The sequence below is a fragment of the Nerophis lumbriciformis genome, linkage group LG05 (assembly GCF_033978685.3).
Source record: "Nerophis lumbriciformis linkage group LG05, RoL_Nlum_v2.1, whole genome shotgun sequence".
NCBI classification, from domain to species: Eukaryota; Metazoa; Chordata; class Actinopteri; order Syngnathiformes; family Syngnathidae; genus Nerophis; species Nerophis lumbriciformis.
In genome coordinates this window covers 6,633,027-6,655,143 of record NC_084552.2, presented here as the reverse complement: position 1 = coordinate 6,655,143, position 22,117 = coordinate 6,633,027, and the positions used below count along the sequence as shown (strand labels likewise).

Sequence of the window (22,117 nt, the reverse complement as noted above, 5' to 3'; positions counted from 1 at the left end):
CATCAGCAGTGCGCCTAATAATCCGGTGCGCCCTATGGTCCAAAAAAAAATGGTACTTGTGAACCACAAAGTTTTTTTTTTATAGATCTCTTAGTCAATGCAAATGGGATATGCCACCACCCCATGCAATGTTTACAATTAAAACATACAATGTGAATGTTGTACAAAAGTTAGTTTCTTCCAGCAATGAAATGTACAAAGTAAAACTAATATATGACAGACTCAAAACACACAACTCCTTTGATATCATGGCTTACAGTTTATGAAAATGTTGGGTCTTCAAAAAGTGTAAGCCATGATGGTCAAAGGTATATGAAATAATGTTTATATCACATTAGTTTCACACTTGAATTGACTTTTGCACCATATTCACATTTTTTTTGGGCTACTGGTGTAAACCAAATGATTCATGTTTCAGAATAATTCCCAGCAATTGTGTGTGTATATATAGGTTTACATTATCATGACTTCTACCTGTGACTGTGTCCTTGAAAAAAACGGGTTACTTCTGGAAATAAGTCACTTTTTTTTTCATTGAAGTTTTGACACGTACTGTCCAGAAATACATGTAAAAATGTTCTTTACTCAAACAAGTAAGCCACAACAATGATGTAAATAAAAAAGGTGCAGTATTGACATGAAGCATCAGACACTTCTGAATGTCCCCAACACGCCGGAGCAATACAAAAGGCTCATCAATGATCTAGCCTTCAATGACTTTTCAATTGAGCTTGATTTTGAGATGAATTTCCTACGAGCCAGTCTTTTGATTCTTCAAGATCGGGCTGCGTTCAAAGAGCCATCAATCCCATCTGTAGTGACTCCAAACATCCTTGTCCAGCTTGCAGGAGGAGTTGATGCAGGTCCAGGGGGAAGTTGACTACTTGCAGGCTCAGCAAGAGAAGCTCCAGCTGCAGCTGGTGGAGAGGACAGGAGAAATTCTGGAGCAAAACAGGGAACTGGAGGAGCTCCGACTGCAGGTCAAGTAAAGAATGATAGCAGAAATCCATTTGTTCATCAGTACTGACTGAGTGTGTCCACCAGGTGATGACTCCTCAGCGACTGGAGTTGCTCAGAGCTCAGGTGCAGCAGGAGTTGGAGGATCCTGTCCGAGAACGCTTCTCCAAACTGGAAGAGGTCATTGGTTTTTTTCTTTGCTACGATGAATAAGTGAATGTGAGGAACGTCATTTAACATCAGGGGTTCTTCACTTTTCCACTCAATTAGTCATCTGATTGAGATCATGTTTACCGTATTTTCCGCACCATAAGGCGCCCTGGGTTATAAGCCGCGCCTTCAATGAACGGCATATTTCAAAACTTTGTCCACCTATAAGCCGCCCCGTGTTGTAAGCCGCATCTAACTGCGCTAAAGGAATGTCAAAACAGTCCAATAGGTCAGTCAAACTTTAATAATATATTAAAACCAGCGTGATGTGGGCGCGCATGGAATCGTATATCAACATGGACGGAGCTGCGTGAAAAAAGCCACCCGGCCTCTTCGCGTAAACTTAAACTTACCTTAACCACTCGCTCATCTTTTCTTCATCCATCCCTTCGAGTTAGCTTTTATGATGACGCCGGCTGGAAAGGTCTCTTTTGGCAAGGTCTTCCTTTTGAATATCACCATGGGTGGAAGTTTCTGGCCATTAGCATGGCAAGCTAGAACCACAGTGAAGGATGACTTCTCATTCCCTGTGGTGCGAATATTCACCGTACGTGCTCCCGTTGTATCCACAGTGCGGTTCACAGGAATATCAAAAGTCAGTGGAACCTCGTCCATGTTGATAATGTTCTCTGGCCGGATCTTTTTTTCAGCTATCTTGTTTTTACAATATGCACGGAAAGTAGCCAGCTTTTCTTGAAAGTCTTTAGGCAGTTGCTGTGAAATAGTAATCCGTGTGCGGATGGAGAGATTGCGTCTTTTCATGAACCGGATCCCTGTCGCTTAGTAGGAGCCATTTTGTGGTCTTTACAGATGTAAACACACAAAGGAAATGAAACGTACGGTAATATCCGCGCCCTTTTTCTTCTTCTACGCGGGCGGGTGGTTGCTTACAGTAGAAGAAGAAGCGCTTCCTGTTCTATGGGGGCGGGTGCTTACCTTGGCGGTTGCTTGCGTAGAAGAAGAAGCACTTCCTCTTCTACGGGGAAAAAAGATGGTGGCTGTTTACCGTAGTTGCGAGACCAAAACTTTATGAAAATGAATCTTAATATTAATCCATATATAAAGCGCACCGGGTTAAAAGCCGCACTGTCAGCTTTTGAGTAAATTTGTGGTTTTTAGGTGCCGCTAATAGTGCGGAAAATACGGTAATCCTTATATCTAACCAACCTTGTCAAATGATATGAAAGCATGTGTTCATCACAAAGATTATTATTCAACACAATAACCTTAGGCTTAGGTCAGGCTGATTAGGAGAAAAGAAAATACAACTTCACCACTTCAGTCATATGTTTTGCGCTTAATCGTCATTATGACTTAACTTGTTTGATATTGTCATTACTGCCACAAGTGGTGGAAAAGGTGAGTTGAGTTTGAGTTTATTTGGAACATGCATGCATACAACATGACACATCACACATGCATGCATACAACATGACACATCACACATGCATGCATACAACATGACACATCACACATGCATGCATACAACATGATACATCACACATGCATGCATACAACATGACACATCACACATGCATGCATACAACATGACACATCACACATGCATGCATACAACATGACACATCACACATGCATGCATACAACATGACACATCACACATGCATGCATACAACATGACACATCACACATGCATGCATACAACATGACACATCACACATGCATGCATACAACATGATACATCACACATGCATGCATGCATACAACATGACACATCACACATGCATGCATACAACATGACACATCACACATGCATGCATACAACATGACACATCACACATGCATGCATACAACATGACACATCACACATGCATGCATACAACATGACACATCACACATGCATGCATACAACATGACACATCACACATGCATGCATACAACATGACACATCACACATGCATGCATACAACATGACACATCACACATGCATGCATACAACATGACACATCACACATGCATGCATACAACATGATACATCACACATGCATGCATACAACATGATGCATCACACATGCATGCATACAACATGACACATCACGCATGCATACAACATGATACATCACACATGCATGCATACAACATGACACATCACACATGCATGCATAAAACATGACACATCACACATGCATGCATACAACATGATACATCACACATGCATGCATGCATACAACATGATACATCACACATGCATGCATAAAACATGACACATCACACATGCATGCATACAACATGACACATCACACATGCATGCATACAACATGACACATCACACATGCATGCATACAACATGATACATCATGCATGCATACAACATGATACATCACACATGCATGCATACAACATGACACATCACACATGCATGCATACAACATGATACATCACACATGCATGCATACAACATGATACATCACACATGCATGCATACAACATGATGCATCACACATGCATGCATACAACATGATACATCACACATGCATGCATACAACATGATACATCACACATGCATGCATGCATACAACATTAAACTTTTGTTCACTTCCTGTTCTCAATTTATTCACAATATACTCCATAAGTAATAACAATAACAATAAACAAGTAAGTTATATTTCATATAGTGAGATGAGTAAGATTATCTAGAAAATGAATGGATGGATGAAATACATTCAGAATGTTTATTATCATGGTTCTTCTTCTTTGTACTTTTTAAACACTTCTTGAAGTGGATCATATTAGTACATTGTTTATTAATCCATTACATCATTTAATTCCACATACTGATATACTGAAGGTCTTAAGTGTTGTACGTACGTACAAATGTTTTCAATTACATTTTTCTCTAAGGTTATATTTCTCCTCTTTAGTAGAGAAGAATTGTTGTATATTCTTGGCTAGCAGGTTATTGTTTGCTTTGTACATAATTTTAGCTTTTTGCACATTCACTATGTCGTGGAATTTCACTATTTTTGATTAAATGAATAAAGTGTATGTTCTCTATATCCAACATGATGTATTATTATAACTGATCTTTTTGTACAAACCTCGTTTCCATATGAGTTGGGAAATTGTGTTAGATGTAAATATAAACGGAATACAATGATTTGCAAATCCTTTTCAACCCATATTCAATAGAATGCACTACAAAGACAACATATTTGATGTTCAAACTAATAAACTTTTTTTTTTTTTTGCAAATAATAATTAACTTAGAATTTCAATGGCTGCAACACGTGCCAAAGTAGTTGGGAAAGGGCATGTTCACCACTGTGTTACATCACCTTTTCTTTTAACAACACTCAATAAACGATTGGGAACTGAGGAAACTAATTGTTGAAGCTTTGAAAGTGGAATTTTTCCCATTCTTGTTTTATGTAGAGCTTCAGTCGTTCAACAGTCCGGGGTCTCCGCTGTCGTATTTTACGCTTCATAATGCGCCACACATTTTCGATGGGAGACAGGTCTTTTTTTACGAAGCCACGCTGTTGTAACACGTGCTGAATGTGGTTTGCCATTGTCTTGCTGAAATAAGCAGGGGCGTCCATGAAAAAGACGGCGCTTAGATGGCAGCATATGTTGTTCCAAAACCTGTATGTACCTTTCAGCATTAATGGTGCCTTCACAGATGTGTAAGTTACCCATGCCTTGGGCACTAATGCACCCCCATACCATCACACATGCTGACTTTTCAACTTTGCGTTGATAACAGTCTGGATGGTTCGCTTCCCTTGACACGATGTCGAATATTTCCAAAAACAATTTGAAATGTGGACTCGTCAGACCACAGAACACTTTTCCCCTTTGCATGAGTCCATCTTAGATGATCTCGGGCCCAGAGAAGCCGGCGGGCGTTTCTGGATGTTGTTGATAAATGGCTTTGGCTTTGCATAGTAGAGCTTTAACTTGCACTTACAGATGTAGCGACCAACTGTATTTAGTGACAGTGGTTTTCTGAAGTGTTCCTGAGCCCATGTGGTGATATCCTTTAGAGATTGATGTCGGTTTTTGATACAGTGTCGTCTGAGGAATGGAAGGTCACGGTCATTCAATGTTGGTTTCCGGCCATGCCGCTTACGTGGAGTGATTTCTCCAGATTCTCTGAACCTTTTGATGATATTATGGACCGTAGATGTTGAAATCCCTAAATTTCTTTCAATTGCATTTTGAGAAACGTTGTTCTTAAACTGTTTGACTATTTGCTCACGCAGTTGTGGACAAAGGGGTGTACCTTGCCCCAACTCCCACACGTATCACTAAAAACACTCAGACACAAATTGATTTAATCTTCACAAACAAGCCTGACAGAATCGTAAAAACGTACAATCTAGTCACCGACTTGTCAGACCATAATCTGACATTAGCTGCAAGAAAACTCACAAAGAAACGTCTGACGAGGTTTAAAAGTCAAGATCAGAAAGCTTTTAAACTTGAGATCCCTCGCCAATCAACAACTGCATTTGAAAACGAATTAAAGGGTATTAATTGGGACGAGCTCCAACAACATGACCAAGTACGCGCCTGTTGTAATCAGCTAATGTCTACTATCGGACACATTATTAATACATTTATTAGAGAGCGAAATAAATCCCACAGATAATTTCAGGTACCATGGATAAATTAAGAATAATTTCGCCACACCTAGTGTGTGTGTGACAATCATTGGTACTTTAACTTTAACTTTAATGATTCATCCATCCATTTTCTACCGCTTATTCCCTTTTGGGGTCGCGGGGGGCGCTGGAGCCTATCTCAGCTACAATCGGGCGGAAGGCGGGGTACACCCTGGACAAGTCGCCACCTCATCGCAGGGCCAACACAGATAGACAGACAACATTCACACTCACATTCACACACTAGGGCCAATTTAGTGTTGCCAATCAACCTATCCCCAGGTGCATGTCTTTGGAGGTGGGAGGAAGCCGGAGTACCCGGAGGGAACCCACGCAGTCACGGGGAGAACATGCAAACTCCACACAAAAAGATCCCGAGCCCGGTTTTGAACCCAAGACTACTCAGGACCTTCGTATTGTGAGGCAGATGCACTAACCCCTCTGTCACCGTGACGCCCTGTGGATTAATGATGATATCCGGAAATTAATGAAAAAGAGAGATTATGCCTTAAAAACTTTTATCAAAACTCGTAGTGACACCGATTTGAAAATATTTAAAGGCTTGTGTAATCAAGTAGTTAAACAGCTCAGAATGTCCCAATCAAACTTTTACATCCACATGCTATTAGAGGCCAAAGGAAATGGCAAAATGATCTGGAAACTACTACACAGCCTATTAAACCCAGAGGGTAACACCACCCAAACCCAATATAAACTTAAAGTAGGAGACAGAATCATTACTGATTGTACACAAGTCTCAAATGAGTTCAATAAATTCTTTATAGAAACTGTCAAAAACCTTTCCTCGGGTTTCTCTTGTGTGACTAATCATGACCAAACAACAGACATACCTGATGAACAAGACAGCTCATTTCAGCCCAAGGAGGTTAGTCAGACAACTGTCCCAAATGTCATACATGACCTAAACATCACATACTCAAAGGATATTTATAACCTAGACACAACTTTTCTTAAAAAATATAGCGGCATCCTTATACAGCCTCTTACCCGTCTTATTAATATTTCCATTAAAACTGGGCAATTCCCAGATGGATGGAAAACTGCACAGGTAATACCACTTTTAAAATCTGGTGATGCTGGAATGACATCTAACGATAGACCTATCAGCCTTCTTCCAGTTTTATCTAAAGTCCTGGAGAAGATTGTTTGGGAACAACTAATGCACCACCTTGAGACAAATCACTATTTGACTCCCCTGCAATTGGGATTCAGACGTAACCATTCTACAGAATCTGCCACTTGTTTTTGAACTGAAAAGATCAAACATTCTCATGACAAAGGACAGGTGGTCGGTGCAGTATTTCTAGACTTAAAAAAGCATTTGATACAGTCAATCATGACATTTTAATTTCAAAACTAACTAACTTCAATTCATCCAAACAGTCATTGTCCTGGTTTGAGTCATATCTAAAGGGCCGTGAACAATGTGTCACCATTAATAATGTCAGATCTTCCTTCCGCAAAATAGAAACAGGGATACCTCAGGGTAGTGTCTTGGGACCGATCCGCAAAATAGAAACAGGGATACCTCAGGGTAGTGTCTTGGGACCGATACTATTCAGTCTATACATCAATGACCTACCAGATGTATGCACAGATATAGATCTACAGATGACACAGTGGTATATACATCAGGTAAGACCTGTACTCTAGTTGCTGAGAAGTTCAATGCTCAATTAGACAAAATAGCATCTTGGCTGGCATCATCCTGTTTAACCTTAAACACTAAAAAGACTAACTCTGTCTGCTTCTCCATAAAAAAGCTACCTCAAACAAACCTGAATATAAAAATGAATGAGGAGCTCATTGAACTAGTACCTGAAGTCAAATATTTGGGCATAATCATAGACTCAGCTGAATTTTAAAAGTCACATTAAGAAAATGTGTAAAATCCTGAAGGCAAACCTAGGCTGTTTTAAGATTATAAGACACTGCTTAACTCTTAGCTGTGTTTTTACTTTTATGAATGCAATGATTCTTTCACACATATCTTATGGCTTAACTACATGGTCCCAGATATCTTATGGCTTAACTACATGGTCCCAGGCACACCAGTCATCAATCAAGACCATTGAGTGTCTTTATAACCGCACCTTGAAAGTTCTAGACAAGAAGAGTATACGATATCATCATTGCCAAATTTTAACCAAATACAATATTTTAAGTTTTACCAATTTTATTTTGTTACACACAGTCAAACTGGTTTTTAAATGCTTGGATAACTCTGCTCCCCAATTGCTCTGCAAGGCAATTACAAGACTGCAAAGTGGTAGCAGATCTACCACCCGAGCAATGTCAAAAGGCAACTGTTGTGTTCCATTTCGTAGGACATCTTTTGCCCAAACTGCCTTTTCAATAAAAGGACCACAACTATGGAGCTCTTTACCGGACACTTTGAAAAGTACACCTGCACTTGTCACTTTCAAAAAACAAACAAAATGATGGCTAGTTGAGCAACAATCGTGTTCCCATGTTTAGTTTTTACTCACTTTTACTAATTGTTTTTTATCTAGTCTGCACTTTGTCTGTGTTATTATTATTATTGGTTTTTAACTCTAGTTTGCACTTTGTCTATATTATTACTATTATCATTATTATCGACTCATTCTATTTTTTATTTTCCTATTTTAATGATGTTGGATCTGTGTTGATGTTGTTGTTGGGGACAAGTGTTGTAAATGAGCTTTGGCTACAAACACTATGACGCATACATTGGATAACTGTTTCAGATGTCTTTGTTTTTGTATCTGTCCCTATTTCAAATAAACCTCTATAATAATAAAATATTTTCTTGTGAAAGAATGAGCATTTTTTGGGAAGCTGTTTTTATACCCAATCATGGCACCCACCTGTTCCCAATTAGCCTGCACACCTGTGGGATGTTCCAAATAAGTGTTTGATGAGCATTCCTCAACTTTATCAGTATTTATTGCCACCTTTCCCAACTTCTTTGTCATGTGTTGCTGGCATCAAATTCTAAAGTTAAATGTTTATCAGTTTGAACATCAAATACCGTATTTTCCGCACTATAAGGCGCACCTAAAAACCACAAATTTTCTCAAAAGCTGACAGTGCGCCTTATAACCCGGTGCGCTTTATATATGGATAAATATTAAGATTCATTTTCATAAAGTTTAGGTCTCGCAACTACGGTAAACAGCCGCCATCTTTTTTCCCCGTAGAAGAAGCGCGCGGTGCATGCTGGGATATGTGACGTTTCATTTCCATTTGTGTGTTTATGTAAAGACCCCAAAATGGCTCCTATTAAGTGTGTTGTCTGTCTAATTATAAATAATGCAGACGAGGCGTGTTAACTGAGTTCTCAACGTTTACTCACAGCGTGCTAACTGCCAGCATACAACGCTTCTCAGGGCTACCGCGCATGCTCGTAACTATCGTTGCATGCTGGGTAGTGTAGTTGTTATATTTGCTAGCTCATAACAGCACATTGAGAGACACGCTTACGCGCTTAATTCAATACTCGCCGTCATTCCGGGTGGATTGACAAAAGACCTCCAGTCGCTAGATATTGGTGTCAACAGGGCATTCGAAGCTAGACTGCTAACTGCGTGGGAACAATGGATGACAGAAGGCGAACACACCTTCACTAAGACGAGGAGGCAGCGCCAGACGACGCCAACATCTGCCAGTGGATCGTAAATTTGCCCAACTTTTCACTTCGGACACCGAAGACGAAGGATTTACGAATGAAGAATAACTTCAGAAAGTGAGCGCTATGTTTATTTTGTGTGTTGTGACATTAACGTTCGAGCAACATTATGTTGCTATTGCTCTGCACTATTTTGAATTTTACTATGTTTGTGATTGCACATTTGCGTACATTTTGGGAGTGAACAGAGTTGTTAGAACGCTGGTTTTTAATATATTATTAAAGTTTGACTGACCTATCTGACTGTTTTTTTGACATTCCCTTTAGCGCAGCGTAGGCGCGGCTTATAGTCCGGGGCGGCTTATTGGTGGACAAAGTTATGAAATATGCCATTCATTGAAGGTGCAGCTAATAATCCGGTGCGCCTTATAGTGCGGAAAATACGGTATGTTGTCTTTGTAGCATATTCAACTGAATATGGGTTGAAAATGATTTGCAAATCATTGTATTCCGTTTATATTTACATCTAACACAATTTCCCAACTCATATGGAAACGGGGTTTGTAACACCATTGATGTATGAAGTGTACTTTTGTCGTTATTTCCCCATATTTCTACACAATAACTCCGATATGTAACACTAGCGAGCAGTAGAGAATTGCTGCGGCACATACAGACACGGCTGAGGAAGAGATATTTGTCGGCGCCCAATTGGAACACCTTATGGTTAAGAAACATTGATTTAAAGTGCAGATTAGGAAAATGACACTCGGGGGGGTTTTGTAAATCTAACAAAAGCTATCCTAAGTATCTTTTGCTTCCCCCTGATATTGTGAATAAAGAGATATTCATGTTTAAACTGCGTATCAGGCTGTTATTGTATTATTACTTTCACTTATTTGGTCACGTCTAAAATTGGCGTGTTTCAAGCACAAATCATGTGAAAGGAGCTCAGGTATATAATCCTTCAAATGTCCTTCCCAGAAGATGTGCCTCATTGATCAGCACCAGCAGTCAAATGTTGTCTACCTTTCTTCTGGCTGATTTGTGTTGGTGTGTAGGAGGCAGAGAAGTACCGCACAGAGTTCAACAAGCTGCGCTACGGATACACGCTGCTTAACGGCCAGTTTCAACACCAGAAGGAGGAAAGCACTCGTGTGCTGGAGGAGCAGAAGCTACGCTATGAGGCGGAGGTGAGTGGCCTGCTGTTCATCACATAACTACCCTCCTTTACGGACTATAGGGCGCACCAGTATATAAGCCGCACCCACTAAATTTAAAAATAAATTGTATTTTTTCACATATTAGCTGCACCGGACTAAAAGCCGCATATATATATATATATATATATATATATATATATATATATATATATATATCTATATATATATCAGTGACGTGCGGTGAGGTTGATGGCTGGTGAGGCACTGACTTCATCACAGTCAAATTTACAAACATATGAACCCTAAAGAGTATCTTATTCACCATTTGATTGGCAGCAGTTAACTGGTTATGTTTAAAAGCTCATACCAGCATTCTTCCCTGCTTGGCACTCAGCATCAAGGCTTGGAATTGGGGGTTAAATCACCAAAAATGATTCCCGGGCGCGGCGCCGCTGCTGCCCACTGCTCCCCTCACCTCCCAGGGGGTGATCAAGGGGATGGGTCAAATGCAGAGGACAAATTTCACCACACCTAGTGTGTGTGTGACAATCATTGCTACCGGTACTTTAACTTAACTAACTTTACACATACAAACTGTAGCACACAAAAAAGCAAATTTAATAAAAAAAAACGTTATTATGGTCTTACCTTTACTTAGAAATGAAGTCCATGCGCCGCTCCTTCTGAACAAAAGCATCGATAACTTGTTTATAGAAGTCTTCCTTTTCTTTCTTCAGTTTTAAAAGTCTCTCTGTCTTGATGGAGATCTTTCTTTAAGTATTACCTCCTGCTTGGATTGAAAGTCCAGTTTAGAAAAGTGTTCTGCCCTCACTATATGTGTTGAGGTTATGCAGCTTGGCAGACAGCTAACAACCAATCCAGGACGTTCTAATAAAGTTCCAAAGCAGAAGAATCCATTTAGGCTCTTTATTGTTGTTGATCTTACTTTGTCTTGCACTGGACTTTTATTTATTTTTTTGTAAAACTGAAATCCACACAATGACAATGTACAGGTAAAAGCCAGTAAATTAGAATATTTTGAAAAACTTGATTTATTTCAGTAATTGCATTCAAAAAGTGTAACTTCTACATTATATTTATTCATTGCACACAGACTGATGCATTCAAATGTTTATTTCATTTAATTTTGATGATTTGAAGTGGCAACAAATGAAAATCCAAAATTCCGTGTGTCACAAAATTAGAATATTACTTAAGGCTAATACAAAAAAGGGATTTTTAGAAATGTTGGCCAACTGAAAAGTATGAAAATGAAAAATATGAGCATGTACAATACTCAATACTTGGTTGGAGCTCCTTTTGCCTCAATTACTGCGTTAATGCGGCGTGGCATGGAGTCGATGAGTTTCTGGCACTGCTCAGGTGTTATGAGAGCCCAGGTTGCTCTGATAGTGGCCTTCAACTCTTCTGCGTTTTTGGGTCTGGCATTCTGCATCTTCCTTTTCACAATACCCCACAGATTTTCTATGGGGCTAAGGTCAGGGGAGTTGGCGGGCCAATTTAGAACAGAAATACCATGGTCCGTAAACCAGGCACGGGTAGATTTTGCGCTGTGTGCAGGCGCCAAGTCCTGTTGGAACTTGAAATCTCCATCTCCATAGAGCAGGTCAGCAGCAGGAAGCATGAAGTGCTCTAAAACTTGCTGGTAGACGGCTGCGTTGACCCTGGATCTCAGGAAACAGAGTGGACCGACACCAGCAGATGACATGGCACCCCAAACCATCACCCAACCATGCAAAATTTGCATTTCCTTTGGAAATCGAGGTCCCAGAGTCTGGAGGAAGACAGGAGAGGCACAGGATCCACGTTGCCTGAAGTCTAGTGTAAAGTTTCCACCATCAGTGATGGTTTGGGGTGCCATGTCATCTGCTGGTGTCGGTCCACTCTGTTTCCTGAGATCCAGGGTCAACGCAGCCGTCTACCAGCAAGTTTTAGAGCTCTTCATGCTTCCTGCTGCTGACCTGCTCTATGGAGATGGAGATTTCAAGTTCCAACAGGACTTGGCGCCTGCACACAGCGCAAAATCTACCCGTGCCTGGCTTACGGACCATGGTATTTCTGTTTTAAATTGGCCCGCCAACTCCCCTGACCTTAGCCCCATAGAAAATCTGTGGGGTATTGTGAAAAGGAAGATGCAGAATGCCAGACCCAAAAACGCAGAAGAATTGAAGGCCACTATCAGAGCAACCTGGGCTCTCATAACACCTGAGCAGTGCCAGAAACTCATCGACTCCATGCCACGCCGCATTAACGCAGTAATTGAGGCAAAAGGAGCTCCAACCAAGTATTGAGTATTGTACATGCTCATATTTTTCATTTTCATACTTTTCAGTTGGCCAACATTTCTAAAAATCCCTTTTTTGTATTAGCCTTAAGTAATATTCTAATTTTGTGACACACGGAATTTTGGATTTTCATTTGTTGCCACTTCAAATCATCAAAATTAAATGAAATAAACATTTGAATGCATCAGTCTGTGTGCAATGAATAAATATAATGTACAAGTTACACCTTTTGAATGCAATTACTGAAATAAATCAAGTTTTTCAAAATATTCTAATTTACTGGCTTTTACCTGTATAAGCTATATGATTCAATCAACACACTGAAATGCAATACACAATATGTAAACATCAGCTCCACACAAATGCACAGCACCACCATCAAACACACACTGCTGAGTGTTGAAACTATTACTATGACCGGCAGCCATTTTAAGTCCTCAAACATCCATTAAATTACTGCACAAAAGTCGTTTTTCAATACACATCTTACTATCAAATTTAGCCACTTTCCATCTTCATAGTGAGCCACATAAACAAGTTAAACAGTTTACTTACAGACTTATCTTTTCCAAGGCTTGTAAGAGGTAACACAACTTGCCTACTTCTTATTGTCTCATGAACTGAACTAACATCGTAAACCGGAAGTGCCCAAACTGATGACGTGCAGCATTTTCCCATCGCCACAAGGTGTCAGTAATAGTCCACAATCAAACGGGCATAACAAAAACTGTTTTATTTTAGATATGTAATCCTCCATGTTAAAAGTCCAGGCGAGAGGAAAATATAAACGATCGCTACTAACTGTTGCTGCTTGTTGTCACTTATTCTGCAGCCGAATAGTCGCAAAAATGATCCCTGGGATGATGGGATCACTAGCGCCCTCTACCACCAGGAGGCGGGATTACTGCGAGACTCACCCAGTGCGTCTTCGCAGCCGTTTTATGATCGCTCAGCACAAGAAATACGTTACACACATAACAGTTGTTGACTAAATACACTGTACATTATATACCTCAGCTAACTAAACTATGGAAATGTATAATATAATTTATATAGCAATTCATATAGCGAGTCATTGTGCAATCTATGGTGAGGCACAACTGGCTGCTGACTCACCACAAGTCTCTTCTCAGTATTTGAACGGCAAATGTGAAAATTCAGCGATTTTGAATAAAAATAATCTAAAACTGGTGAAGTTAAATGGAAAATAACTTTATAGTGTAATCACTGGATACATAGAACAATTTAAAAAAAAATTTCTTTTTACATTTTTTTTCTTTCCTTGATGGCACGTGAGGCCCCGCCTCACCTGCCTCCCCTGACTGCACGTCACTGATATATATATATATATATATATATATATATATATATATATATATATATATATATATATATGTATATATATATATTTATGTATATATGCGCGTTGCAAAGTGAGTTATTTACACAGAAATACACGTTTTGACTAAACTGAAACAATACAAAAAGAATGCCATTGCAAGTTAATAAAACTAACACTCGTAAACATGTTGGCATATTAGCTAATGTTAATGACGCTAGCGTCACTACATTATGATAGCAAGTACAAATAGTACCTGCTATCATATAGTAAGTAAGAATTGTTGTAGTTATATTGTAAAACTTATAAATGTTGCTTGGAGTGATGAATGAAGAATCCATATGAGTAGACACGCTATTGACGGCTGGAAGACACTTCTACTTCCTGTTGAAAGCTCAGTCTAAACAGAAGGGCGGTGCTTCACCTGCAGTGAGCTATATTTATGTGAATTATATTTATATAGCACTTTTCTGTAGTGACTCAAAGCACTTTACATAGTGAAACCCACGATCTAAGTTCCATTTAAAGCAGTGTGGGTGGCGCTGGGAGCAGCTGGCTAAAGTATCTTGGCCAAGGACACAACCTGGAACCCTCTACCAACCGAGCTACGCCGCCCCAGCGAGCAAACTCCTCCAAAAGATGGCGCCATAGCACAAACAATAACACACCTTTTCAGTGTGTTGACTTATTTTCTGCTTTATGGCCGTCAGCAAAGAAAAATCCATGAATGAGCTGCATCGCTTTATAAGCCGCAGGGTTTATAGCGTAGAAAAAAGTAGTAGTCGTGGTAATAATAGCTTTTATTTTCTCTTCCTTGATAGATCTCGCATTTGGAGAAGGACAAGGAGAACCTGGTGGCTCAGTACCAGAATTTGGAGCCACTGCAGGAGAGGAAAGAAGTGGAGGTTCTGCTTCGAGAGAAAAGCCAGCTCACCCTGCGTGTGAAGGGCCTGCAGGCGGAGGTGGTGGAGGTGCAGGCCCTCCATCGCAACTCTGAGCAGCAGGCTGAGAATGTTCAACGTCTTCAAAAGCGACAGCTGTCAGAATGTCAGGCTGCTATAAACTCTCTTGAGGTGAGACATCTTCACCCTGCCTCCCCTGCCACCTGGTAACCATGGTGATGCGTCACACAGGCGGAGCGGCAGTCCTTGCGTCTGCGACTGGAGCGCATGGAGAGCGAGCTGGGAGTGGCTAACGAGCAGCACAACCAGCTCACCCGCCAGTCTCACAAAGCTGAGAAACAAGTCACCTGCCTCACCAACCAGGTATTTGACTTCACAAACACTTGTACTCTCCTCACAGCAAACTCTTTCACATATCCTACATTCAAACTCAATCAAAGTACATCAGTATATGCTGAGCTATTTAGTGGTCTTAGCTACTCACTAGTCCTCTTTTCTGCTTGCTCTTGCTTCTGCTTGCATTTTTTGCCACTATCTGCTGCTATTTTCTTCGCTTTAAGACACAAAGAGCAACAGCTCTTGGATACTTACAAAACCAGTGGGACTATATTTTCTTTTAAATAACAGAGGCATTTTTCAATATTTTTACGACGTCCTCAACTAGGGATGTCCCGATCCAGGTTTTTGCACTTCCGATCCGATACCGATATTGTTTTTGCATTTCCCATCCGATACCGATACTGGCCTATCCGAGCATGTATTAAAGTTTAAAGTTATTTAGCCTACTTAGTTGTCAGAATCCTGTTGAAAAGGGTTTTAGTACTCTTGATAACAACTAGCCAGCTGAATTAGGGGAGTTTGAATAATACACAATGGTTGGTAACAAGAAACTGACCTGTTTATTCAAGGATAAACACAAAATAGACAAAATTATACATGACAAACAGAAATGGCATCATTGAACTAGGGCTGGGCGATATGGCCTTTTTTTAATGCGATATTTTAAGGCCATATTGCGATACACAATATATATCTCCATATTTTATGCCTTAGCCTTGAATGAACACTTGATGCATATAATCACAGCAGTATGATGATTCTATGTGTTTTGATTGATTGAGACTTTTATTAGTAGGTTGCACAATGAAGTACATATTCCGTACAATTGACCACTAAATGGTAACACCCGAATAAGTTTTTCAACTTGTTTAAGTTGGGGTCCACTTAAATTGATTCATGATACAGATATATACTATCAGATATATACTATCATCATAATACAGTCATCACACAAGATAATCACATTGAATTATTTACATTATTTATAATCCAGGGTGTGGAGGGGGGCGCCTGATGTAAGTGTCAAAAAGACAGCCAAAAGAGTTTGATATGAGAATAAATCTAAAGTTAAAATATAGGGTAGAAATGCACCCATTTGCAGGAAATGTCGTGTCTGTGTGTCGAAAATTGTTATGCGCTTATTTTTTTATTTGATTTTGTGCGTGGCATAGATTTGCCGTGCGCAGAAGACGCTTGAGCAGGCGTGCACCTTAGCGGCTGCGCTAGCATCACAGCTAACGTTAGCCATGCCGCTACCTCGCTCTCTGCTGGGAGAGCACGTATACGTATGTGACGTATGACGTGACAGTATGTGACGTATGACGTGACAGTATGTGACGTATGACGTGACAGTATGTGACGTATGACGTGACAGTATGTGACGTATGACGTGACAGTATGTGACGTGTGTAAGAAGGTGCGCTCGCTGTCTGTGAGAGGGAGACACAGGACAGAGTGAGAAGAGCCTGTCGTGTAATGCCAGCAGCTAAAAGCAACTGCGTGAGAATTGTGGATGTGTTGAAGGTGTGCTGGGAAATGCGGAACGGAAATTACGGAGCAGCAGAAAAGTGGAATGTATTATTTAAATCGGTGCGTTAGAAAACACGGACCAGAGTTTTTTTTTAAACTGGATCTGGATCGGCATTTTCCCATGCCTTGCCGATACGCAATTTTTGGCAAATATCGGCAGCCGATCCGATCCAAATATCGGATCGGGACATCCCTATCCTCAACACTACGCGAGGAGGCCTACCATTCAAGATAAGCCTGAGTCCGAGCCTGTGCTAAAGGTAATCAGCAAAAGATGCCTCCTCCGGAGATTACCACAAACTGCTACAGAAAATTTTACTGTTGGAAATAAAAATGAATCGGTTGGAAGTGAATTTAGAAGTGAATGGACAATGTGGCAACAACACCACTCTAGCACTCCTGTCGACTGAAAACACTGGACAGCACCATGCTACAACCCAGCTAACTAGCAACAATGAAGCTACAAAGAAACGGGAGGGTAATAAATCTACCGTATTTTCCGCACTATAAGGCGCACCGGATTATTAGCCGCACCTTCAATGAATTACATATTTCATAACTTTGTCCACCAATAAGCCGCCCCGGACTATAAGCCGCGCCTACGCTGCGCTAAAGGGAATGTCAAAAAAACAGTCAGATAGTTCAGTCAAACTTTAATAATATATTGAAAACCAGCGTTCTAACAACTCTGTCCCAAAATGTACAAATGTGCAATCACAAACATAGTAAAATTCAAAATGGTGTAGAGCAATAGCAACATAATGTTGCTCGAACGTTAATGTCACAACACACAAAATAAACATAGCGCTCACTTTCTGAAGTTATTCTTCATTCGTAAATCCTTCGAATTCTTCGTCTTCGGTGTCCGAATTGAAAAGTTGCGCAAGCGTGGGATCCAAAATGGCCGGTTCCGTCTCGTCGAAGTCATCGGAGTCAGTGTCGCTGTTGTTGTCCAGCAGTTCTGTGAATCCTGCCTTCCGGAAAGCTCGGACCACAGTTGTGACCGAAATATCTGCCCAGGCATTTACGATCCACTGGCAAATGTTGGCGTATGTCGTCCGGCGCTGTCTGCCCGTCTTAGTGAAGGTGTGTTCGCCTTCGGTCATCCATTGTTCCCACGCCGTTCGCAGTCGTGATTTGAATGCCCTGTTGACACCAATATCCAGCGGTTGGAGTTCTTTGGTTAATCCACCCGGAATGACGGCGAGTGTTGTATTTGTGTGCTTCACTTGTTTTTTGACACCATCTGTGATGTGGGCGCGCATAGAGTCGTATATCAACATGGACGGAGCTGTGTGAAAAAAGCCACCCGGCCTCTTCGCGTAAACTTCCCTTAACCACTCGCTCATCTTTTCTTCATCCATCCATCCCTTCGAGTTAGCTTTTATGATGACGCCGGCTGGAAAGGTCTCTTTTGGCAAGGTCTTCCTTTTGAATATCACCATGGGAGGAAGTTTCTGGCCATTAGCATGGCAAGCTAGAACCACAGTGAAGGACGACTTCTCATTCCCTGTGGTGCGAATATTCACCGTACGTGCTCCCGTTGTATCAACAGTGCGGTTCACAGGAATATCAAAAGTCAGTGGAACCTCGTCCATGTTGATAATGTTCTCTGGCCGGATCTTTTTTTCCGCTATCTTGTTTTTACAATATGCACGGAAAGTAGCCAGCTTTTCTTTAAAGTCGTTAGGCAGTTGCTGTGAAATAGTGGTCCGTGTGCGGATGGAGAGATTGCGTCTTTTCATAAACCGGAAACACCAAGAAGCACCACCTTTAAAATCATCCAGGTGAAGTTCGCTTGCTAGCGTTGTTGCCTTCATTCGAATAGTGATGGTGCTGACACTTCTGCTTGCTGCTCTCTGCTCAACAACCCACTGTTCGAGTTCGTCCTCCAACAGTTGCCATCTTGCTTTGTTCCCTCGGAAACTCTGTTTTGTCTTCTTTACCTGGCGCAGGTCATCTTCTTGCTTCCTCCACCTACGCACCATTGATTCATTTATGTTATATTCTCTTGCTGCTGCTCTATTTCCGTGTTCTTCGGCATGACTTATTGCCTTAAGTTTAAATTCTGCGTTATAAGCGTGTCGCTTAGTAGGAGCCATTTTGTAGTCTGGTCTTTACAGATGTAAACACACAAAGGAAATGAAACGAAATATCCGCGCGCTTTTTCTTCCGGGGGCGGGTGGTAGCTTACAGTAGAAGAAGAAGCGCTTCCTGTTCTATGGGGGCGGGTGCTTACCTTGGCGGTTGCTTGCGTAGAAGAAGAAGCGCTTCCTGTTCTACCGGGAAAAAAGATGGCGGCTGTTTACCGAAGTTGCGAGATCGAAACTTTATGAAAATGAATCGTAATAAAGCGCACCGGGTTATAAGGCGCACTGTCAGCTTTTGAGAAAATTTGTGGTTTTTAGGTGCGCCTTATAGTGCGGAAAATACGGTACCAGCGATAATCCTCCCTGGAACACACTTGGTGCGAAGCCAAAGAGAAGACCGCCTCCCTGCGACAAGGGAGAATGGATATCTGGCAGGACCCAGCGCCCCGATATCTCTGATGTGACCGGCTGGCCTGCGCTACCATCTTCAGCCAGGCATCAACTCCACTGCCACGTAGGACACAGCAGCGGACAGCTGAGAAGAGGAGAACTACCAAGAAACCTCCCCAGCAAGCAAGTGTCCAACTAAAGAACAGGTTTGATGGAAAATGGATCCCCCTCTGATTGCCTGAATAACCCACCATCACCACGCAGAAGGGTAAGACCTGCTAACTTTAAACCACGGAGAAAGCTAACGAGAGCTCCTGAAAATCTGATTGTGGGGGACTTTTCTGTAAAAGATATGAAAAGCAATAATAACACCAAAGTACTCTGCTTTCCAAAGGATATGGTATCTGACATGGAAAAAAGAATCCTGGAAATTGTCATTGCACACCCAATTGTGAAAATGATCATCCTGCACGTTGGTTTTAATGACATTAAAAAACAACAACCAAGAGAGCTGAAAGAGCACTTCAATAAACTCTTTGAAACAGTCAGCGCTGTGAATGCTGACGTTTTTATCCGTGGTCCTCTACCCGCAATCAGGAGAGGAGCTGAGAGATTCAGTAGACTACCGGTACTCGCTGAATGAGTGGCTATCAAGTGCACTTCTTGCTCGTTCAATGCATTTTATTGACAATTTTAGCCTTTTCTGGGATCGCAGGCATCTTTTTAAGGCAGGCGGACTTTGCCTAAATAAGATGGGAGTAAAGCTTTTCATGAACAACATGTTTCACTTCCTGCATCATGCATCTATCATCACTGCCAAGGACAAGACAAAAGAGGAGCCACCGAGGAAGGAAGACACAACACAGCCTATCAGGAACGTCGAAGGAGGACCACCAATGCAAAAGGAGAACTGTTACGTTCCCAGATGGCTCAGAGTCTAGGGATCGTAGGAGAACGCAACATAAAAGTGTATAAACCAAATGAGTTGTAAATTAAAGACACCGAAGCCAAGAATTGAAAACAAAAACTAGTGTTATTGAAAAGTAACCAAGAGGGGGGGGGTTACAACAAGACACAACACTAGCCTAGCTTGGGAATACAGGTGCTGTCAAAAAAATTAACAAAACATACCAAAAGACACCTCTGAAAAAGAAAGGTAAGCTTACTAACTAAAGCTATTTAATTAGCATAAACCAAAAACCTACCTACCTACTCTAGCCAAAGAGGGGGTCCAAAACATACAAGGGTGACAGCCACCACTAAGCCTGGTGCCTCTATACACAAACAAATCCTACGTGTGTAGTGTATAGAGGCCTCTGTCTAACCTTTCCCAAGACTAGGCTGCAGATACTTACAAAAGTTGAAAGGTAAAACAAAAAGGAAGACTCAAAAACAGGTGGCACAAGTTTAGCAAAGAGCTTAACAAAAATTATTACAAAACAAAATCCGTATTTTCCGCACTATAAGGCGCACCTAAAAACCACAATTTTTCTCAAAAGCTGACAGTGCGCCTTATAACCCGGTGCGCTTTATTACGATTCATTTTCATAAAGTTTCGGTCTCGCAACTTCGGTAAACAGCCGCCATCTTTTTTCCCGGTAGAACAGGAAGCGCTTCTTCTTCTACGCAAGCAACCGCCAAGGAAAGCACCCGCCCCCATAGAACAGGAAGCGCTTCACCCGCCCCCGGAAGAAGAAGAAAAAACGCGCGGATATCACCGTACGTTTCATTTCCTGTTTACATCTGTAAAGACCACAAAATGGCTCCTACTACGCGACAAGGATCCGGTTCATAAAAAGACGCAATCTCTCCATCCGCACACGGATTACTACCGTATTTCACAGCAACTGATATTCCTGTGAACTGCACTGTGGAACGGGAGCACGTACGGTGAATATTCGCACCACAGGGAATGAGAAGTCATCCTTCACTGTGGTTCTAGCTTGCCATGCTAACTTCCACCCATGGTGATATTCAAAAGGAAGACCTTGCCAAAAGAGACCTTTCCAGCCGGCGTCATCATAAAAGCTAACTCGAAGGGATGGATGGATGAAGAAAAGATGAGCGAGTGGTTAAGGGCAGTTTACGCGAAGAGGCCGGGTGGCTTTTTTCACACAGCTCCGAAGGCGAACACACCTTCACTAAGACGGGCAGATAGCGCCGGTCGACATACGCCAACATCTGCCAGTGGATCGTAAATGCCTGGGCAGATAGTTTCGGTCACAACTGTGGTCCGAGCTTTCCGGAAGGCAGGATTCACAGAACTGCTGCACAACAACAGCGACACTGAATCCGATGACTTCGACGAGGCGGAGCCGGCCATTTTTGGATCCCACGCTTGCGCAACTTTTCAATTCGGACACCGAAGACGAAGAATTCGAAGGATTTACGAATGAAGAATAACTTCAGAAGGTGAGCGCTATGTTTATTTTGTGTGTTGTGACATTAACGTTCGAGCAACATTATGTTGCTATTTATTGCTCTACACCATTTTGAATTTTACTATGTTTGTGATTGCACATTTGCGTACATTTTGGGACAGAGTTGTTAGAACGCTGGTTTTCAATATATTATTAAAGTTTGACTGAACTATCTGACTGTTTTTTTGACATTCACTTTAGCGCAGCGTTTTTTTGAC

At 41.3% G+C, this 22,117-nt stretch overlaps 1 protein-coding gene across 6 annotated transcripts in view; it reads left to right on the top strand.

The window, feature by feature from the left end:
* The window catches only part of LOC133606919 (centrosomal protein of 83 kDa-like), a 60,861-nt gene that overhangs the window by 13,297 nt on the left and 25,447 nt on the right, over window positions 1–22,117 (top strand). For all 6 annotated transcript variants that reach the window (XM_061961357.1, XM_061961355.1, XM_061961353.1 and 3 more), the window contains 5 exons: window positions 842–980; window positions 1,045–1,137; window positions 10,482–10,613; window positions 15,050–15,301; window positions 15,362–15,493. In XM_061961357.1, coding sequence (XP_061817341.1) covers window positions 842–980; window positions 1,045–1,137; window positions 10,482–10,613; window positions 15,050–15,301; window positions 15,362–15,493 — 748 coding nt within the window. The remainder of the gene's footprint in view (window positions 1–841; window positions 981–1,044; window positions 1,138–10,481; window positions 10,614–15,049; window positions 15,302–15,361; window positions 15,494–22,117) is intronic.